Genomic DNA, 16,250 nt, shown 5'->3' with positions numbered 1-16,250 from the left:
TGTTCTTCAGAAGCACGTGGCTTTGTTGGTGCCATTTTAGTCTCAGCTCATCCTGTGTCTTCCAGCGCTCTCTGGCTTTTGCCTTTATCATTTTTTATCTTTCCTCTTCCCCCTACTTCAAAATTAGCCATATGAAATTACTTTGCTTTTACCAAGCCTAGAGGAGCACTACACTTCACCTTGTTAGATCTAGGCCACCTTCTTGGTTGCAATTAATTTCTCATCTTCCCCTCCCTCCTTTTCTCCCTGCTATCCTTTGGCAGGTACGTACTCTCCAAGTCTCCATTTTCCTTCCCAACACAATTATTCACCAGCTGCTCTCAGAACACACCTAGCCACCAGAAAAGCCACAGCCAACCCCATCCATCTTAAGAACATCTTTTAAATCAACTTGGAAGGCAAATTTGGGCTTCCTGGCAGATGGAAAACAGAGACACCCCCAGTTTTGGGTTCCCCATCACGCAGTGGGAAGGCATCATGGGGCACATGGCAGCCTTCTTTTGCTTTTCCCACCCAGATGCCTCTGCCATGCTCTGCCATTTCCAAATGCACATGTGGGAGCCCAGCCCCATCTTCATCAGCCCAAAGCAGTGTCCTGCCCTGTGCACGACTGCTGGAGAGGCCAAGGTGTAAAGTGGAAGGAAGAGGAAGAGATGAGGCTGAGGGGCAATTTCTCTTTCAAATACCTTCCTTACCTCTGCAACTTCCCTCTTACAGGAGCCTATGGACCATGGGATTAGCCCAGCCCCATTATTCTTGATTTACAAGAGATACCTGAAGTCAAACACTTTCACTTTAAGGAAGCAGTAAGGTCTCTTGTCTGCAGCCATTCCCTCAGCTGCACAGCCCCAACTCTCAGATCTGTGTGCCCCAGATCCACTTTCCCATGGACAACTCTGGGAACATGGACAAAAAAGTCAGCAGGACCTCCAGGCCCCCATGCCAAGGCATGACTACAGAAAGGGCTGAAGCAACAGAACATATTTTGAAGGTTTTTACCCCGCACCATTTTGCAGCATCCACTGACAATTAAAGGAGTAACTTGAAGCAAGAGCTTATTCCAGCTGAGGTGGTGGGAACCCCAAATTGCTTGGATTGGTTTTGCATGTGCAAAATATTACAGGGACACACCACCCTGCTGGTTTTGCTGCAGATCCCTTGTGTGGGCTGGAGAAACATCTTACTTGGACTTTCATCTGTTGTTTACATTAGAGACAACAGTTACCTACCTGGTAGGAACACAAAAAGGATTAATTTGGGGGAGAGAAAGGGAGAGGGAAGAGAAGGGCCCACACAGCTTTATACAGATAGGAACAAAAAGTGTATTCATTGTTTACCTCTTGTTACAAAAGATTAGGTTTGTTTTAAGCCTAAAAAGAAAATTGTTCAGTAAGACAACTAACTGAAACTAACTTTTTTTTGAAAAACACAGTGCTGTGGTTCTGGATGGAAAAATCTATGCCACTGGTGGGATCGTCAGCAGCGAAGGACCTGCCCTGGGAAACATGGAAGCCTATGACCCTAAAACAAATACGTGGACACTTCTACCAAATATGCCCTGCCCCGTTTTCCGACACGGCTGCGTAGCAATCAAGAAGTACATTCAGAGCGGCTGATGTTCCCCAGGAGTTGGATGGAGACCTGTTTGTACCTGTTGAGAGCAGGCAAGAGGAATACAATTATTAAAGGAACAAAAGCAGCAAAGCCAGCCAGTGAACATATTGCTCTAAAGTCTTGAATAGTGTCTACATTGAATGTAGAAAAATCATCCTCACCTTTTGGTGAACAAGGAGCAGAGAGCTCCGTGCTATGTAAGATATTGTAACTTAATAATGCAAGGGTGTCACTAGATGTTATAGTGGCACTTGTTCTGGACATCGGCTTTTGGTCAACCCAGGTGCAATAGAATTTCTCATATTTTTTAAGCTGGGGAGGAGAGGAAAAAAATAATCTGCATTTTACTTTAGAGCTCAAGCTTGATTCTTAAAATAACCATGCAGATTAGTTTTACTATTACACTTTAGGCATCAATCTATTTGAAAGGTCAAAGTGTCCTTACCACTTTGATTCCTACATTTGTTTTTAATACATGCTTTTCAATACCAATGACTGGGAGAAATCTTGTGTGACAGATGGCTTACGTTGATGTCAGTCTTCCATCAGATCAAACAAAACTTTCAGTTCTCTAGAGAAGAGCCCAAAAGCAGGGTGAGGTGGGGACTGGGGAGAAGAACAACAGCCATTGGTAATAAATTCCATGTAAAATGATGAAAAAAAAAGGTCTGTTGGGCTGGATGAGTTTCTGCTCCTGGTGATTCTCATGTGGACACGTGTGGCTGTGCCCACAGTCGGGGTGGGGGGCTTCTAAACCTTTTCCTCTGGGTTTCTGCTGATGCACTTGGCAGCACTCGATTCCCACAGTGCAAAACGGAAACAGTTTGGATTCCAGAGGCATTCTCCTGATAAACCCACTCTTCACTCCTGGCTGGAATCGCAGTAAAACGCACAGCATAGTGTGGGTTTGCCACATGTTTATCCAACACAGAAGATGTTTCCTGGGGCTGCGCACTCATTTTTGGCTCTCAACCAAAATTCCTTACGTTGGGATACACGCCACTATCTTTTATGTAAAGTCTGAGAAGTTTTTTATTTTACTTTATTTTTCAAGTTCCTTCCCTAGGTGTGGAAGCCTTATACTTCTTATTTACAGATTTTAAACACAAATTTAAAGCCCATGGTAGAAAAATGCATAGACTTAAGCCCAGTGTAAGAGACTTCAAATTATTGCTATGTAGAGTTGTAAGTATATGCACAGCACAGGGGTTATATTTTTATATATATTAAAATATTGTCTATCCAGAGAGCATTGTGATGTGGAAATTCTTTATAAATTTATACATAAAAGGAACAAATGGGAGATGGACCGGGTAACATAGAGGGAGCAGGGGAAAGAATCTTAAAATTCACCAGTAGGAAGTAACCCCAAGCTAAGGATTGTCTGATTTCCCTCCAAGTAGAGGAAAAAAAGTTGCCATACTTGCCTTTGCAGACTCAAATCCCAAATGCCATAGCTGTAATTCAAGAAGGAGGGTCCTGTACAGGGTGTGGGTAAGATCTTGCATTCAATATCTAGTTGAATTTCATACCAAATACAGTAGCCTTTTTATACGGAGGGAGGTCTGCCTACAGTTTTGGGGAAATCAATACAGATGGTTAGCTAATCATCTTATTTTATTAATAATCATTTATAAAATAAAATAAAAAGAAATTTGTATCTTGCAGTATTAAAAGAAAATGTGCTCGAGTCAGCTGAGTCAAGCTATAGGGTGACTCAAGCCTCTCATTTTGACAGTGAGGTTCCAGCCTTTGTTATGCAGTTGTTTTATTTATTCTTTAAAGAAAAGAAAAATAATAAGCACAACAAAATTATATACTAGTATGTCATTTAAAGTATTTATGTCAAACAGGGTGCAAGTGTGAACCTAAAGATTGGAGCACAAGTTTCTAACTGCCTGAGGCAGGACTAATTTTAGTGTTGGTGTGTGTCTACCTCCAAAGGAGGTGCTACCTGTCAACAAGACTGAAACACATTCGACATTTCCAATTTAGCTTATTTCTTCATTTCTCACACTGGAACAAAACTGGCTATTTCTGTGAATAATATTAAAAACAGGGTTATCTGTAATGGTATTGTATATAGTTTATGTTTACTGTTAAGTTCTTGTTATATTATAATAAATATATTTATAGATCTAGATTCAGTATCCAGATTGGATTAATTTTGTCATGACTGATCAAGAAAAAACACTGCACAAATGGGGACTTGATGTTTCAAACCCAGCCAGGGATAAAAATTTATTCATTCCATCCAACTAGTTTCTCTTGCAAATCCAAAAATTTATTGCTAATACTTAAATGCTCAGAAGCTTCCAAAGTACTTTCATTCTCATTTCAGAAAAACTTTCTTAGAAGTAATTTCAGATTTTATTCAGCAAGAGTGGTTTTTGTTCATCTATTTTCCCGAACGTACTATTAAGTAAAGAACAAAAAGGCTCAAGGTAGTTTAGGAAATTATCTTGAAAAAAAACCAAAAAACAAAACACTGATAAACAGCTTTTTTACTTTATTTTTTCAATGAAAGTAAGAATTTGTGCTGCACTGCTGCTGCGATGTCTAAAAGATGAAAGCTGCATTTGCCCTATGGTCAAAGTTCCTTCATATCCAGTGTGGGAGCTCTGTACCTCACTGGATACATCATTCAGAGAGCAATTCCATGCAACTGTTCATGGTTTCTTTGATGTTTCATTAGGGTATCATCTGGTAGTTGTAAAACTGGATCTGGAACAAAGATGAGCCAAATATAACTAGTCTCAAATACCACCACAGTGGAACGTTTCAGCCAGATCTGAGGAGGTAATTTCTGTTCTGCACATTAACAGAAAGAGCCTAACATTTATTGAAATTGTCTCTGGTTCTTACAGAGTATTTAAGAGTCTGAACTGCAGTTTTTAAACATTTTAGTTTAGGCTTAGTGGCTCAGGTTGAACAGCCTGTGAAGATTACTAAAAGCCTTGCAATTCAATATTACAAAACCATGCTGCAATAATCCAGACCAAGTGGGGTGAGTTGCCAACCTTTCATCAAGGCTCTGCAAGGATCTCTCACTCAGCACTAGTCAATAATACTTGGTAGGATGAACAAGACACAGACTATTTACTTTACTTGTATGTGGAAATTATTTTAGTTCCCCTCTGGGAAGTTGGCTGAGTGCTTTTGCCAAATGAATCATGCGTACGTATCTGCTCAGAGATTTTTCTTCTTAAAAGCTTCAAGAAATTCAGGGCACAGGCTGGCTCAGCAGCCTAATGATGATAAAAACTCTTTTGTTCACTGGTGTGACTCTCCCCTGGCTCACCTGGGAAGGACAGTGATCTCCAAATGGGGCTGTTCACTGTGTTCAGGGAATCACCTACCCATGACAATTTACACAAGCCATCCTCCTTTCTCCCCTTGTTTCATCTAGCGGCAAACTCATTGTACTAATAAAACCTCAGCAACCCCATCTTTTAATTAACTGCAGGTAGGTGTTAAAGCTGAGCTTAGCACAGTGCAACTGGAGCAGCTAATTAAGAGTGTTGGGTACACTCCAGCTTGCCCTTGGAGAAGTCCAGACTAACTGATCGCCAGCACGAGCACCCGCGTTCCGCAGCCACGGGGATTAGCCAGGAGAGCAGCTGCTCCCGCCCGGCTCCACCAGCACAAATATGTTTAATCATATTCAGGTACTCAACCACCCTCCCAGCTTCTCGTGAAGTATTTCTCTGAAATAAAGGGAACTGATCCCAAAGCTTTTCTCTGCTGTTTCCAGTACAAGGGCACGGTCTCAGAACCACACTGCTTCTCTATCCCCACTGAAAAAAGGTGACAGTGTAATGTAATATTGGGTAAAACGACACACAGCATAGGCAGTCAGGACTTGGCAGGCTGCAACCTGTGCCAGGTCTGTAAGAAGACACCGACTCTGTATCTACTTGGACATTTTTAACTTGTCATGCTAATACAAGCCTTTTAAACTGGGTCATACCCTTAAGCTCACCCCTTAATGCCTTCTTACCCATTTTAAGTCAGCTCAAAAACAGGAGCTGAAGCATGCTTTCAGCTGAGGTAGAGGTGCCAGCACGTACAGGAAGGCAGCAGCAAGTTCCCATCATCAGCAAGTGTTCTGGGTTGATAACTTTAGACTGCAAAAAAAGCCAGAAAGAAAATGGTCTGGAGGGAGGCAGATGGATGCATCCCAGGCATGGTGTTCCCATCACTCATTACATTAAGCTGGACAGCAATACCAGAACAGAAACACCGTTTTTCCTCTGAAAAGCCAAGCTGTTTGAGGCATCATTAAACACTCGCTGAGGTTAGAATTCATGAGAGCAAGAGCTGCCATCACGGGCTCCTCAGCTGAGCTCTGGAATCCTGGAAACAAAAACCAGAGTGGCAGACTACTGTGAAAAACAACTCTCCCTTTGCTAGTCACCAGTGTTTTTTCTTTTGATAACGCACACTACTTTTAGGAAGTCCTGTTTAGCTAGCAGATTTCTTACAGAGTAATAAATTCCAATTTTCTTTATCTAAACAAATTCTACTTCAGTCGGCAGCAGCTTTACATGCAGAATTGAGTGTTTTGGCTCAGTTACTATCTGGGAAAAGGAAGCTCCAGTCCTGCCATCAAGCTGTATCTGCCTCTGAATTTTTCATTAGTGGTGGTCTGTATAAGGAAAGTTTGAAAGGCTTCCTGCTTTTAATTTCATAATATGTTGGTTTTGAGCAGTGTTCTTTCTTCCTTTAGAGTTCATACATACCCCAGATCCCACACAGCAAGATTCATACTGGCAAAATACATTCAGTATCAAACCTTTGCTGTTGTCCAGCATCAGTGACTTTTTCCCACATTTTTGTGGCTGAAGAGCAGACACCTACCTAAGGTCACCTGTGACAACTTCTACAGATGCATCAGCTTCTCACCTCATTAAAAACAATACATGTTAATAAAAATAACTCTTACAGGTAGAAATGAGCCAACTCCTCTCCACATCTTGGGAACTTAAGCAGTCTCTAATTTCTAATTCAATGTCCCTGTGCTGGTGGACAGCATCCAAATAAGGATCAGGGAATTAAACAGGGAAGGGGACACACCAAATGTTCTAAGAGTATCCTGAGCCTTATGCTCTACCAGAATCACTGTCCCTCTACCACAGAAACAATAATCAGCTCTCACAAAGCAAGCCTAAACTGCCAAGCCCACTGGAATTTTGGTAGCTGTTTCTGATGCCTTTTCCTGGTCTTAAAATCAAGAGTCAAACACGGTGAGAAGGGAAAAGGGGATTTTACCTTGGTGTTTATTTTATGGATCCTTAGGTGCACTACATCCAGGTCAAATGCACATCGCAATGCTCCCCCCCAAAACCCCCTGGTATAACATTGTAGGTTTTACTAATTAGCAGATCTATAAAAAATTCCCCAGTGAGAGGCTTGAATGAGCCCTCCCTCCCCAAGGAACCTTCCCCTGGATAGTTCTATCTTAGTTTACAGAATGTGTTCTGGAGAGGACCTTGGGGTTTGGGGCAGACTGACCCCTAACTACGAAGCTTCTAAAATGTTCAGTCTCCTAGCTGAACAAACCAGTCCAAGAATGTAGGCAAAAAGCACTAAGAATACAGAAGTTGTAAAAAGGTCTAACGGGTATAAAAGAAAAGGCAAAAAATCTTCATGGCATCATTTCCATGAAAAGAGATCATCTTTTAGTAAGTTATATATTTTCATGTCCAGTGAATGCAGTGCTGCATTACTTGTTACATCAAGTTCAATTTTACCTGCTTCAATTTAGGCCCAGCTTTCCTCCAAGTTGCCTGTTTATGTACTTGAACCTTTCAGGCTGAGAAAGCTGAGGCTGTTCAGCCAGGAGAAGGTGGCAAGGACACCTCATAGCAACATTTCAGTAACTGAAGGGGGCCTACAGAGAATCCAGAGAGGGACTCGTCATCAGGAACTGTAGTGATAGGATAAGGGAAAATGGGTACAAATTCAAAGAAGGGAGACTTAGGTTAGATATTGGGAAGAAATTCTTTTCTGTGAGGGTGGTGAGACACTGGCACAGGATGCCCAGGGACGTTGTGGATGCCCCAACTCTGGCAGTGTTCAAGGCCAGGTGGCATACGGCCTTGAGCAACCTGGTCTAGAGGGAGGTGTCCCTGCAGGGGGTTGGGACTAGATGTTTAAGGTCCCTTCCAATCCCTAGCATTCTCTGATTCTATGATAAAAAAGCCACACACAGCCTTTCTGGGGAAAATTAGGAGTGGAAATGGGTCAGCTTGGGAATGTGAGCTTGGGAATGGCTCATATTTCTGTCTTCTGTTTGGCAAGAGGTAGCCCCTATGGAGATCAGTATGTCCAGATTGCTTACTACCTGGAGAAAATATTACACTTTCCCAACTGGATAAGGGGTTTTGAATTCCAGAGGTAACCTAACAACACTCAGCCATCTCCAGACAGCCCAGAAGTCTCTGCCCTGCTGACATTCATTTTTAATAACCTGTGGGTATTTCAGAGAGTGCTGATAATGTGACAGTTATCAAAGGGCAAGTGAAATGACTGGGTAATTACAGGGCATTCACCTGACATCAAGCCCAAGTAAAAATGGAAAGATGATATCTAACTAAAGTGATCATGAATCAAAGAGGTAACAAGAAATACAATGATTTTCTAGAAAATTGGCTGTATCACACAAAACTGATCTCATTCTCTGACAGGATTACACATTTGATTGATAAGGTAATAGATTTTCAACAGCATGTGACAAAATACTTCAACTTCCTCACTGTACAGTATTCAGACAGCAAATATTAAATAGGCTAAGAAAAGGCAGATTAATTGAGGAATATCTAATCTGCTCAAGTAATTCTCAATTTGGTACTGTGAGAGTGTTTCTAATGGGGGAATCCTCTTCTCCTGAAGTTCTTGAAGGAAAATGTTGACATGTCTCACTAGTCACAGACTTGTGGAAAAGGAGATTAGCCAAGGGAAAGATAATGAGGCCTGAACAAGTCATACGTATATTGCTGGCTCCTCTGGCTGGCTGGGACTCATAAAACTTTTCATAAAGCTAAGCAGGACCTCAGAGAGGTGGGAATGGGGAAGCCTGATGTTCAGACTGGAGAACTGCATCATGAAAAGCTGCAAGTCTGAGAAGCAACAAGAGTTCCCAACCCAATTTCATGGTATAAAAGGCTTAAATTGATCTTTGGATGTGCAAAAAAGGGGACAGGGAATAGGAATCAGTGATTTTTGGCTCTATAAATGGCACTGGTGGGACCTATGCTGGAATATCACATCTATTTCCTCCGCGAACAAATGTTTTAGAAAATGTTGAAAAACTGACCTACTGCAGAATAGAGCCGCAAAATTGACTTAAAGGCTGGAGAAAATGCAGTGAGAGCCATAAAAAGCTTATTCTTCAGCAAAAAGAAGATGGAAAGGCTAGTTGATCACAGTGCATTAGTGTCTTCATGGGGGGGAAAAACAGGTATGAACAGTCTACAACATAAAGAGAGGACAAGAAGCACTGCCTGGAAGTTGAAGCTGGACCAAAACGAATGAATGAGGCACGTGTTTCTACCCATGAGTTTAACTACTCCATGAAAAGTTCAGAGAGCAGGGCAGATGTACTCTGCAGACTAAATGCCTTCCCCAAAAACACTGTTAAGCCATTCAGATGTTAGCAGGCCCTGGGCATGCAGGAGATTAAATCATACGTGCCACAGCATCCGATTCAACAAACCAGTGTTTTCTGCTGGCATTATTTCCTGTGAATAAACCCAAATTTTTGTAGCAAATTGCTGAACATTTAAATCATCATTAGATGTCAGCTCATTTCCATTTCCAAAATTTATTCTCATGCACTGAAAAGATTAACAGTGTAAAATTTATGCTCAGCTTGTGCTTTCGTGGCTGTCCTCCGAGTCTTGTGGAAAGGAAGCTTTTTAGTTTTAAAAAAAGCTTTTTGCCTGCTGGACATGCTTTAGATTTTAGAGCAAGACTCTGAAGCAGTCTAACCCCAGTATAAAGGTGAGACATGAATTTTAAACCAGTTAAATCTCCGGTGCTTGATGAAAATGTAGTCTTACATGCTTTTATCTATGATACTTCAAATGTCTATAGAAAACAGTAATTTACTACTGAACTGATGTTAGTAGTCACATATAACATGTGACTATCCATGTTAACATTTCCTTTACCTCACTAAACCTTTTGTCATGTCACAGAGAATACAGTGAGGATCACTTCAAAACTTAAGCCAAAATTATGTTCATTAGAAACCTAAAACGTATTAGCAATTTGTCCTTCCTTATCACCAAAATCAGGTATCGCTGTTCTTCCAGGCAGCCTCCACACCGAGGGGATTCTACAAGGTGTAACGAAGTCAGCAAGAGAATGCCAGATCTTTATAACAAAACTGTAGCTGGGGCTTTGGAGATGACAAACAGGTTCTTAACTAAAACATTATTTTCTTTTCCTTCTACAGCACAGATATTCCTTCTTAGAAAACTAATTTAGTCCAAATTAAACATATTTTCTAGGATGAATTAATCCTCTATAATCTGTTTCGCTCCCTTTGATGAATAAATACTTCAAAGGGAGTCCTTTTGAAACTTGACCTCAAGTCTTTCCTTCCTCCCAATCCAGAGTCCCAAAGTGGACAGGTCATCTTTAACAAACTCCTACTTTCATGTAGACACAGTCAAGCATCTCTGGGTTATGGCACAAATCAGATTTTACACTGATGCGAAGGGGTTTTCTCATGTCCACACAAAGCCAGGATGACAAAATGGTGTGAGCACTCCCAGCAGCCACCCAGTCCAAGGGACCTGTACATTTCTCACATGTACTCTGCCAAAATCCTGACTGCTGAAAGATGAAAGCAAACCCAGCAAACCAGAGGAGTCCAGCACAGCAGAACCACCCCCGCTTCATCTGTTCACCAACGCATCCTGGGCGCTGCATCACTGACACCCCACATGTGGAGCCTGAACAACCTCTGCCCCTCAACCTGCCCCACCCCTGTAACTGGATGTGAGGAGCCTTCAAACACCACTTCACATCACCTTTTGCACCTCAATCTTGAAAGCAGCATTATTCCACATCAGCTTTCCAGACCAGCCAACCTCAATGCAAATGGCCAGGTTCACACTAACATTCCACCAAAAATTATGAATCCATTTTAAATCTTAGCAGCTTATCATAGTTTTAAAAGGAAAAGGATTTTTCCTGATATAAAAGTACAGCATAACTCAAATGCAATTCTAAAATAAATGGAATTTCATAGTAGTCACAACCATCTACTGGCAGTGGGTTCAACCAAAATATACTCCCTATGCAAATGCTCACACTGGAAAAAAATGAATCACCTAGAAATGGAATGAGGCTGAATTAATTAGTGCTAAAGTTTATAATCCCTCATTTTTACATAATAGTTACGTGACCATAAATGAAGCATAAAAGGAATAGGAAAAAAAAAAACCAAAGTGTTTGCCTTCATTAATCAGTTCATAAGTTTACTGATTTAGCTTGCAGAATTTATTCACATGCAGTGCTGGCTTAAAACCCCATATATTACAAGTCCAAATCCTACCCAAGATCCAGAAGAAAAGGCTCTCATTTTTAATTTATTTAAATAAATTATCTGAAGAGCCTAAGGAGGAAACAGAGAATGTGCAGCACTGCAAATTTAAGAAAATACGGGAAATTGCATTTCAAAAGTACATTCAAGGCAGAAACCAACAGCAGAAGGAAGCAGCATTAAGCAGAGAACACTTGACAAATATGAGTGTTGCACAAGCTTTAGGAACACCCACCGTAACTATTTCTCACTAATTCATGCTTTTGAAGTACCACTTGAAGTTCACTAAGTATCTTTACAAGAATCCTTTTGTCAGTTCCCAAATATTTTGTCTCTTTTGACTGGTTATTTTTACAGCCACTGGACCTGAATCTATTCTCTGTTAACATGGCCATCCCCACTCGTGAAAGACAAGAGAGACACAAGACCTGAAGACCTCACTCTGCTTCCTTTATTCAGACTGCAAACCCAAGTGTGGTGCTGGTACCTGCAAGGCCATTCAGGTCAAAACACATCTGCCCATGCTGAGCCCAGGCTCTCACCAATCAACTTCATTATTATACAACAGGTATTAAATTTTGTATCTAATGGTGCTTTCAAAGCTGCATATAAAAGTCAGACATAAAGTTAAGCTACTACTACCCCGTCCTCAACTACTCTTTTGCCCAGGAGCCCTACAGTTCAAGGTACACAGAAAGGAAAAGAGGAAAATGTCCAGGTGTGTTCCGTGTCCTACACCTCAAGGGTTCATCTACAAAAAAAACAGAACAAAAAACAAACAACCCAAAGTTTTAAGAACAACTTTGCTAAATATGATAAATAGAAAGGAAAGAGCCTTTGCTTAAAAAAACTCTAATTAGAAGCCATTTCTCTAATGGACAAACACTGAAAGCAGAAGCTGGACCAAACTACTCAAAATAACTGCACAGCAAGATCCCAAAGTGTCACATCTAAACTGCAAAACCAAAGATGTCTGGTAAGGAAAAGACTGTTATCAGCCAGGAGGCAGCATTTCTTTTAAATACATTTTTAAAGGAGCTAAAGCTGTGTTTTCTTGTCATCTTTATTCAAGTATTTCACAGCAGTTATATTACAAATTACAGTAAAATGTTCAAAATTTCCAGAAGTTCAAAAAAATTAAATAACTTACTTCAAACTAACGTAAAATGAAGTCAAAATGCAAAACATCAATTTAAACACAATTATGAATAAAACTATAGAATCCAAAATATACCATAGCTGATGAAGGAAGTCTACTTAATCCACAAAGTAGACACACGTTAATGAAACCAAACAGGACGCCCCAATGTCTAAATAACCCAATGTACGAGATACAAAAGATGCAAGTACAAGCCCAAATTCAAGCTTATGTTGTGATTACAAAATAAAACAAAAACAAAATAAAAGACTATCAGCTGCAGGACCTGCCATTCAGGAGACTGAAGGGAAAACCAGTGCTGACCCACCAACTTATTTGAAAAAAAACAAAAAAAGGAAGACAAGATATTACAAAACCCAGTAATCCTATAAATACATTGGCATATGACGAAATCAAGTAACAATACAGAGGACACAAAACAAAACCAAAAAAAATAATCACAGGTGAGATTCAAGCTTGCAAATACAGTTAACTCCATAGCCATCAACTTCACCCAAGAGCAACTCTATCACTCCAAGACAGCCCCCCACCCCCGGCCCCCAGGGAAACCTCCTCCTCCTGGCTGGCCACATTCCATAGAGTCCAGCACAAGGACTCACACAGGAGTTTATTTGCAATTTTCACAACAAGAAACAAGGAAGAGAGGTCAATTTGTACAAACTCTTGCCAGTGCTATGTAGCAAAAAAATTAAAAACATACAAAGAGTAAACAAGTTTAGACCACATGGATCGATTAACAGCTGTTTTAACTCTATAATCACCAGACATCTGTAAAGGAAAACAAAAACTGAAGTGTGGTTATTTGGGCTAAGAAGGCGAGTATATCATTTTAGGTAAGCTGTCCACTAGAACATCTGATATTAGCTACATTTCTCTAAAACAATATGGCAGCTCCTCAATTAGTAAAGTTGCCTCTTAAAGATTTTTCCCAATCAACAACTGACAGTATAAATTTTCCTTTAGAAACCTGACCTTTTAGAACCATTTTTAATGTTAGGCATCAGCTTAAACTTGCTTTTTACACTCACTGGTGACTAAAATTCTCAATTATTTTAGTTTATATAAATTTATTATCTTCTAAAAATGAATGCAGTTTTATCTTCCACAAGTGCTGCTGTTACTTGAACAAAAACTTCTTTGAGTAAGTGAAACTGGAATAAATATTTTTAAAAAATTCTGCAGCAAGAACCTGAGACTTGCAAAAAACCCTTTTATCAGAAACTTGCTACAAAAAATCTGCTACATTTCATTTAATCAAATCTTAAAGTTTGTAACAATTTCCATCAAAATACAAAATGCTGTTAATGTACCAGACACATAAATATCTCAAACAGGTATGATGCTAATAAATACTAAATGAAACATGGAAAAAAATCCCATAATCAAATCTGAGATCAAAGAATCTCATTCAAAATGTGGTTTCTGTTTGTTTTTGTTGTTTTTAATCGCACTTTCCCACCTAAAAAATACAGTGTTTCTGCATGGGTTGCATTTAGGTGTAACTAGATGTACATGAATGCTTAAAACCTTTTTCTGCCATTACCTATGAAGAAAAACAGTGGCATCCAGGGGAGAAAAAGATCTAAGAGAGACTGATGTTTAACCATAATGGACAAAGCACTTTGGATTACTGCAGTAGCCCAAGGCCCATGTGTTCTCTCTCTGCAGCACTACCGTGGGATGAGCCGTAGAGGTGGAGACAAGTCCCTAAGCCTGGGTTTGTACATGGGAGCAGCGTGATTACAGTCCTCCATAAACACTGTTGGTAACTAAAATACAAAAAGCTGAGGTAGCTCAGTATCTCTGCAGTAGTCTGTTTTCTCTAATTAAAAACTAATCACACTGCGTTGCATATTTCTGGACAGACACTTCTGCAGCTACGTAGGGACAGTCACAATGAATGGTTCAGGATGGGAACACCAGCCAACTGCTCTAGAACACTTTCCACACGGGTGTGAAATAAACCAGCCCAGGTAATGTTCTAATACCGAGCTTGTGATAAAACATAAAAACTGCCTAGACTGTTCTCTCCAGTTGCCAGAAAGGAAAGGTGTTGAACTACACAATTCAGACCCAGAGAACTCTTAGAACAGATGGATTCAAAAGGCTCTCCTCCAATCCTTCCAACAGTAACAATGCTTTGCACAGAACAACTCGTGAAATATAAGAGAAGTTTTATTTTCAACTGAGGTTGGGCTCCAGGACTTTGACCAACTCTAATGTCTTCTTACCTGCACTGCACAGTCCAAGCTATATTACAAACACAGACCTTCCCAATGAAACCTGCCAGTATTAACCTTGCTTTCCTTAGAGAAAAACAAGGCCATGGGGGGGAAATGCTTCATTTTTAGCAACACAGAAGAGTTTCACTGTGTAACTTGTTTCTAAAACAAAATATATACCAATGAAAAAGGAATTTCACCATTTTGGTAAAGTATGTGGCTTTTTCAGTGTGTCTTAGTTTAGTTCTGTAGAGTAAGACAGGCATTATAGAACCATAATACTGGTTGCCATCCAATGAAGAGAATACAATTCGTCCTTTTGGAGATCTTCATTCTGCAGACAGCTTTCTAACATTGCCATTTGCTATAATCCAAACAAATTGCTTAGCCTTATCTTTCTCAATTGACTAAAAGGCACATTAAAGGCAGTTCTAGAGAGCCTCATCTTCAAATTACTGTACATCCAGTTACTCAAGATTCCTACCACAATGCATCACTGCCTTCTTTAGGACAGATTTTTTTTGTCCATAACCCCAGAGAAGAGAAAAATTGGAAAAAAAAATTAAAAAAAGGTTGCCTGTTTAAAAATATTCAACTTAGATCTGCTCTTTCCAGTCCTCTTGTATGTGTTGGTCTTCACTTTGCCTGAAGTTTCCCCAAAGATAACGCATGTAGAGTGAACAAGAGCAGGAATGAGAACAGTTTCTGTAGCACCAAAAATCTCCAAGCTGTGGCATTGTATTCTTTATTTATATCAGATACAACTATATGAAGTTCCGTTTGGTTCTTGTAGGCTGGTTGGTTTCAGGTACCTGAGACAATAGCACCAAATTCAACAGAAACAAAAAGAGAGAGCACTTAAGACCAAGGCTCTGCACATACTTGGTGCAAATGGAAACTGAATGGCTCAGAGGACTGCTCTCCCATGAGCAGTTTGAGAGGATAAACCCACCCATCTTGACGAGTTCACAGGAATGTTTCAAACACATGAACTGTTCTTTCCATCTCCTGCAAGAGACACAGACCATTAACTATTTATAAATACACAGAGCCAGAAATAGAGTTACTTTATGTAGTAGCACTTACTGTGTTACTTTTTCTAATATGAACAAATAAATTTATGAAAACAGATGTTTCTGTTTATTAGCTGCTATCTGCTAGAAAAATATGATAAAAGAGGGAATTCATTAAAGGAGTATTAATGCAGAAAAGCACTCTACTATGACAGTCCATGAGAAAATCAAGGCTTATTAGGGTCACTTATGTAATTAAGGTGCTCAATATATATTAGGATAGCATTGCAGTGGCACACTGCATGAATTCAAGTCTTACTTCACACTTATGCTGTTGGTGACCTGTGGTGATGTGGTTCTATGTTTTAATGGTTTAACCCGGTTACTCCCTTGCCCCCATTCCCAGTTGGTACACCCTGATCTCTAGCCGCTTCCCCAGTGCTCCCTATATGGTTGCTCTCCTCCCCTTGTTCCAGTTGGTTCTGCATCAATCACCCAAACCCCTCCTGTTATTCCCTGAAGTTCGGTGTCCATCACCTAAGCCCTCCCTAATTACCCTTATATGGTCCTTGTCAATCCCCTGAGATCCTGCCCCTTCTGATACCGCCCCTCTGGAAATCTCTGAAACCTCGACGCCCCATTGGGGCATGTGATCCCTTTTCCTCCACCCCTTGAGACTACTCATC

General features: G+C 40.3%; 2 protein-coding genes and 1 long non-coding RNA gene across 6 annotated transcripts in view; 1 reads left to right on the top strand and 2 right to left on the bottom strand.

Annotated features, from left to right (window-relative positions):
* Positions 1-3,757, top strand: part of KLHL29 (kelch like family member 29) — a 392,991-nt gene extending 389,234 nt beyond the window's left edge. For all 3 annotated transcript variants that reach the window (XM_032104042.1, XM_032104043.1, XM_032104041.1), the window contains one exon: positions 1,433-3,757. In XM_032104042.1, the coding sequence (XP_031959933.1) occupies positions 1,433-1,616 (184 nt within the window). In that variant the 3' untranslated portion in view covers positions 1,617-3,757. The remainder of the gene's footprint in view (positions 1-1,432) is intronic.
* Positions 1,986-6,892, bottom strand: LOC116441757. Its single transcript, XR_004239232.1, has 2 exons — positions 5,615-6,892; positions 1,986-4,338 (listed from the first exon to the last, which is right to left on the bottom strand). It is a non-coding gene; the product is annotated as an uncharacterized LOC116441757 (long non-coding RNA).
* Positions 6,893-12,215: 5,323 nt separating this feature from the next.
* ATAD2B (ATPase family AAA domain containing 2B) overlaps positions 12,216-16,250 on the bottom strand; it is a 75,938-nt gene continuing 71,903 nt past the window's right edge. For both annotated transcript variants that reach the window (XM_032104035.1, XM_032104034.1), the window contains exon 28: positions 12,216-15,559. In XM_032104035.1, coding sequence (XP_031959926.1) covers positions 15,518-15,559 — 42 coding nt within the window. In that variant the 3' untranslated portion in view covers positions 12,216-15,517. The remainder of the gene's footprint in view (positions 15,560-16,250) is intronic.

Source organism: Corvus moneduloides, chromosome 3, assembly GCF_009650955.1.
Source record: "Corvus moneduloides isolate bCorMon1 chromosome 3, bCorMon1.pri, whole genome shotgun sequence".
NCBI lineage: Eukaryota > Metazoa > Chordata > Aves > Passeriformes > Corvidae > Corvus > Corvus moneduloides.
Note: the sequence above shows the minus strand (reverse complement) of the source record. Positions and strands in the feature narration are given on the sequence as shown.